Below are 3,845 nucleotides of genomic sequence, written 5' to 3' on the forward strand. Positions count from 1 at the left end.
GCCTAACTGCAGCAATTTTGTGGAGAGAGAAATCTGGCTGGCCTGATTGTATAACTTATGGCGAGCTGATACCAGTTATGGTTCTTTCTTTAACTTTCTTCTTGTGTTCTTAACGTAGTCGTTTGCACCAGAAAGAGCGGTGGTTGTACCGAATTATTATACAATGCTCAACACAAAGAAATTACAGATTGCATTTATACACACCCGTTTTTGTTAATTCGACATTTTTTTCCTTTTCCATTTCTAGCAATTGCAGTTCAGTAACTAAAATAGTTCATTAAGCATTCAGCAGTTGCATGTCATCTGCACTGGATGCGGAAACACGCAGAATCAATCAATGGTTCAGTACAAGAAATCAGTCAATGAAACCATGGCAGAAACAAGAACAAGCACTGTTTACAATTATTTACATCAAATGGGATTCTTATAAACCTGCAGTGATGTTATTGCACAGTTCCAATCTTCGTTTTTAGCGGCAGTAGGGCAGGGAGCCTCACATTGCTCTCATAATTGCTTTGCTAGTTGTGTGCAGCCCCATCGCCGCAAATTTTAATACCGCACGGCTCCGATACAATCTGTGATACAAGCCAACATGATATTCTTAAATTAGTAAGAAATAAGCAACCTAATTCAAAACAGTTTTTCCCTACTTTGACAAAACATGTATGAAACATTCTGGGAAAATGTACATACATGCTATCTCTTGGATAATAATTGAGAGAAGTGATGGAAAAACATCCATTTGTATGCCATTTATGAACAGGAAGTAGCAGATAATCAAGGCTAACACAACAGGAAGGTGGGCAAGAAATACTTACCCAGTTAGAGCAAGTCCCCAGGTGGACAAAGTATAGAACAACTTCCCTGCATGCCAAATGCCCAATACTTTCTCCAATTTGCCGACACCACCCATTGCTTTAGCTACAACTGCAAATTATAGACTCCCAAGGATGAGCTTCGGTAGACACATTCTCTATTGCCCACTAAATCTTCAAAGTCAAGCCCGAGAATCATTAAATGACAGAGATAAGACTTGAGATGAGTATCCAGTTTGGGATGCAAAGACTAAATTAGAGACATGAAATTTCTAGAAGGAAAGAAACTAAAGTTCAATTCCATTTTCTTGGTTTATGTATCCAAGCTTATCCGATTCATCATACTCTGCAACGTTTAACCACAGTGCGTCGCAAGGCACAACAAAACCAGCAATTAGTTTTCGAGATAAATGGAAAGTATAGAGGATTGCAAACTAAGTGGTTAAACACGATTCACGTAGAAAATAACCTATTAGCATATTCGGGTTAAGACATTACAAGTACACGGAGAATCAACTGAGAAAGACCAACAAAACTTACTTTTCTGCAGCTCCTCTGGCGTCAAGTTCTGCAATTCCAAGGAAGCAAAACAACATGAGACCAAAATGAGCAACATAATTTAAACAGCAACCAAAAAGCAATGAGTGGATACGTACGCGAGCTTTCGGGTTTGACACAATACACTTGGCCATAAAATTGGCAATCCCATCCACCACATGCTCCTCACTAACAACAACATAGCTCTCATTGTCAATCCCACTCCTCTCCTCGACTTTACCCGGAATCATATCATCCGTGATCCACACCCACCAACTGGCTTCTTCATTGTCAATTTTGATTAGAACTTCAGCTTTCTCCAAATCAATTCCTAAAATCCAAACATGAATTATAATCAAACCCAATGATTATTACATAGAATTGAAACAGTTTATATATATATTTACACACACACACACACACACATACATATATATATTTATATACCTGTGGCTGGTTTGAAAGGAAACTGATAATCATCAATGGATTCCTTCTGAAGAGCTTTGATTCTAGTCAAGAAGCTGTTCGAATCCACCGTCGCCACTAACCGAGCATACAGCTGAATTTAAAAAAAAAACACAAATACCAGTTTCAGTTTTTGAATCAAAATTCGAAATCTTTATACAAATTGATCAAAGGGTACCGAATCGAAATAAATCGACCCCAAATCGTTTACATCAGGAGGGCAATCGTCCAAAACCGCAGGCGACTCGGAGAGGTTCTCGAGCAGCTTCAGATTCTGCTCCAGCGAGTTCCTCAGCCGCCGATTCTCCGCCCGCAGAGCCTCCAGTTCTTCGTCGGAAACCGCTCCCTGACCGTCGTGGTCCTCGTGGTGGAGGTGATGGCGGCCGTGTTCCATGGCGGTCCACGCCACGTCAGCAACCTCCATCACCGTCTTCGCCACCTCTATAGCTCCATGTCCTCCCATCTCTCTCTCTAAATTTTGGGTCGCCGTGTTAGTTTCGTCCGTATCATATGCCCAAGGACGAACGCAACCGGATCTTTGCTGGATTTTAGAGGTAAAGGATAAACTTGTAATTTTAAAAACTACGTACGAGGTCGTGTACAATACAGTCGATATTTCCACGGAAGTATAAAAAATTCATACAAAGATATGAAAAAAAACTTCACCTTATTGATGCACAAAATCAGTGAGGATTTTGGTACAACAGAAAGTGTTAAGTTTGTGACCTTCGCTAGATTGCTCCGGTCACTAGTGTGGATAAATATGTAAATGGATAGAGACAGGGAAGCAAACACAAGATGTACGTGGTTCACCTAGATTGGCCACGTCCACGGAATAGAGGAGTTCTCATTAATTGTGAAAGATTTACACAAGTACATAGGTTCAAGCTCTCCTTTAGTGAGTATTAGTGAATGATTTAGTACAAATGACATTAGGAAATATAGTGAGAGAATGATCTCTATTTATAGAAAAGAGTTTCTAGTTTCATTCTGACATTGACACGTGTCGTGCTGTGATTGGCCTCTGATGTCGACACGTGTCGCGTTATGATTGGCCTCTGATGTTGACATGTGTCGCGTTGTGATTGGCCTCCTGATTGGAGGGAGACTCTTGTGAGTCCTTGGCGGTATAATGTTGACCGGTGCTTAGTAGTTTCGAGGTTGGTCAAGTATGGTACAAACAGTGCTCTCCTAAGTTCCCAATTGAGGGAAACTCCTCGGTTGGGGACTTGCAAGATCCAAGTCATTGAGTAATCACGAAACTTCTAAGCACCGAAGTGTGGTATCATTTTCACTTGCCTTATCTGTCTCATATGTAGATGTGGCATCTTCTCTGAAAGTACCTTTCCTCCATACAGGGGTGGTATCTTTAACCGATGAAGATGCACAAGGTAATGTATCAATTTTACTTGAAGCTTACTTGTAGTTTCGGGCTTGGTTAAGTGCGATATAAACCCTATAGTAGGAGTCCCCCAAGTCGCTGAGTTAGAAGATTTGCTGAATGAGGTAACAGACAAGGTAAGCAATCAGACTTCCAAGTAAGCAACCTGGATCGGATGTTCGACTTCAGCTTCCTGTTGATTGTTCTCATTCTCCTTGTATCGTAAACAACAACAAGAATAAGGAGAAGCAAATGAGGAAGAGATGATATGAGATACTTTTGTTTTTGAAGAAGTAACTTTCCACATGCTTATTCTTGAACTGGGTTGGAGGGTTTTCTGGTTTCCTCCAGAGTATAAGGCCGACTCAAGAATTTGAGGGTCAAAACAAGTCCATCAAATCTAGAGTACGTTCGACCCTGGTGATATAGGATACTTTTTCTGTTGACAAAGTAGTGGATGTATCGGCACGTGTTCTGTTACGCTTGTCTCCACATGCTTCCTTGTATCATTCTCACTTGCCCTATCTGTTCCTCAGGCAATGTGGTATCTTCTCTGGAAGCATAAGATGTTAAAGATGAGTACTTGAGAGCAATGCCAGGTAAGTAATCAGGCAAGGGGTTCCAGGCAGTCAGTTCCTGATTGGAAG

At 41.0% G+C, this 3,845-nt stretch overlaps 1 protein-coding gene across 3 annotated transcripts; it reads right to left on the reverse strand.

Annotated features, from left to right (window-relative positions):
- Positions 1 to 256: 256 nt before the first annotated feature.
- Positions 257 to 2,359, reverse strand: LOC126632356 (uncharacterized). Of its 3 annotated transcripts, none has more exons than XM_050302738.1 (6): positions 1,996 to 2,351; positions 1,800 to 1,911; positions 1,472 to 1,683; positions 1,356 to 1,383; positions 819 to 927; positions 257 to 575 (listed from the first exon to the last, which is right to left on the reverse strand). In XM_050302738.1, the coding sequence occupies exons 1-6, from the start codon at positions 2,278 to 2,280 to the stop codon at positions 494 to 496; spliced, it is 828 nt and encodes a 275-aa protein (XP_050158695.1). In that variant the 5' UTR covers positions 2,281 to 2,351; the 3' UTR covers positions 257 to 493. The 3 variants fall into 3 exon arrangements, with proteins under 3 accessions (XP_050158695.1, XP_050158696.1, XP_050158697.1); XM_050302739.1 differs by having other exon boundaries at positions 2,029 to 2,349; XM_050302740.1 differs by lacking the exon at positions 257 to 575 and having other exon boundaries at positions 896 to 989; positions 1,996 to 2,359.
- Between the last annotated feature and the right edge of the window lie 1,486 nt (positions 2,360 to 3,845).

This window comes from Malus sylvestris, chromosome 8 (assembly GCF_916048215.2).
Source record: "Malus sylvestris chromosome 8, drMalSylv7.2, whole genome shotgun sequence".
NCBI lineage: Eukaryota > Viridiplantae > Streptophyta > Magnoliopsida > Rosales > Rosaceae > Malus > Malus sylvestris.

Coding starts and splice junctions, on each gene's coding strand:
- LOC126632356 (XM_050302738.1), bottom strand. CDS start 2,280: ATGGGAGGACATGGAGCTATAGAGGTGGCGAAGACGGTGATGGAGGTT. Junction 1,912..1,995: donor GGTCGATTTATTTCGATTCG/GTACCCTTTGAT, acceptor TTTTAAATTCAG/CTGTATGCTCGGTTAGTGGC. Junction 1,384..1,471: donor TGTCAAACCCGAAAGCTCGC/GTACGTATCCAC, acceptor TTGGAATTGCAG/AACTTGACGCCAGAGGAGCT.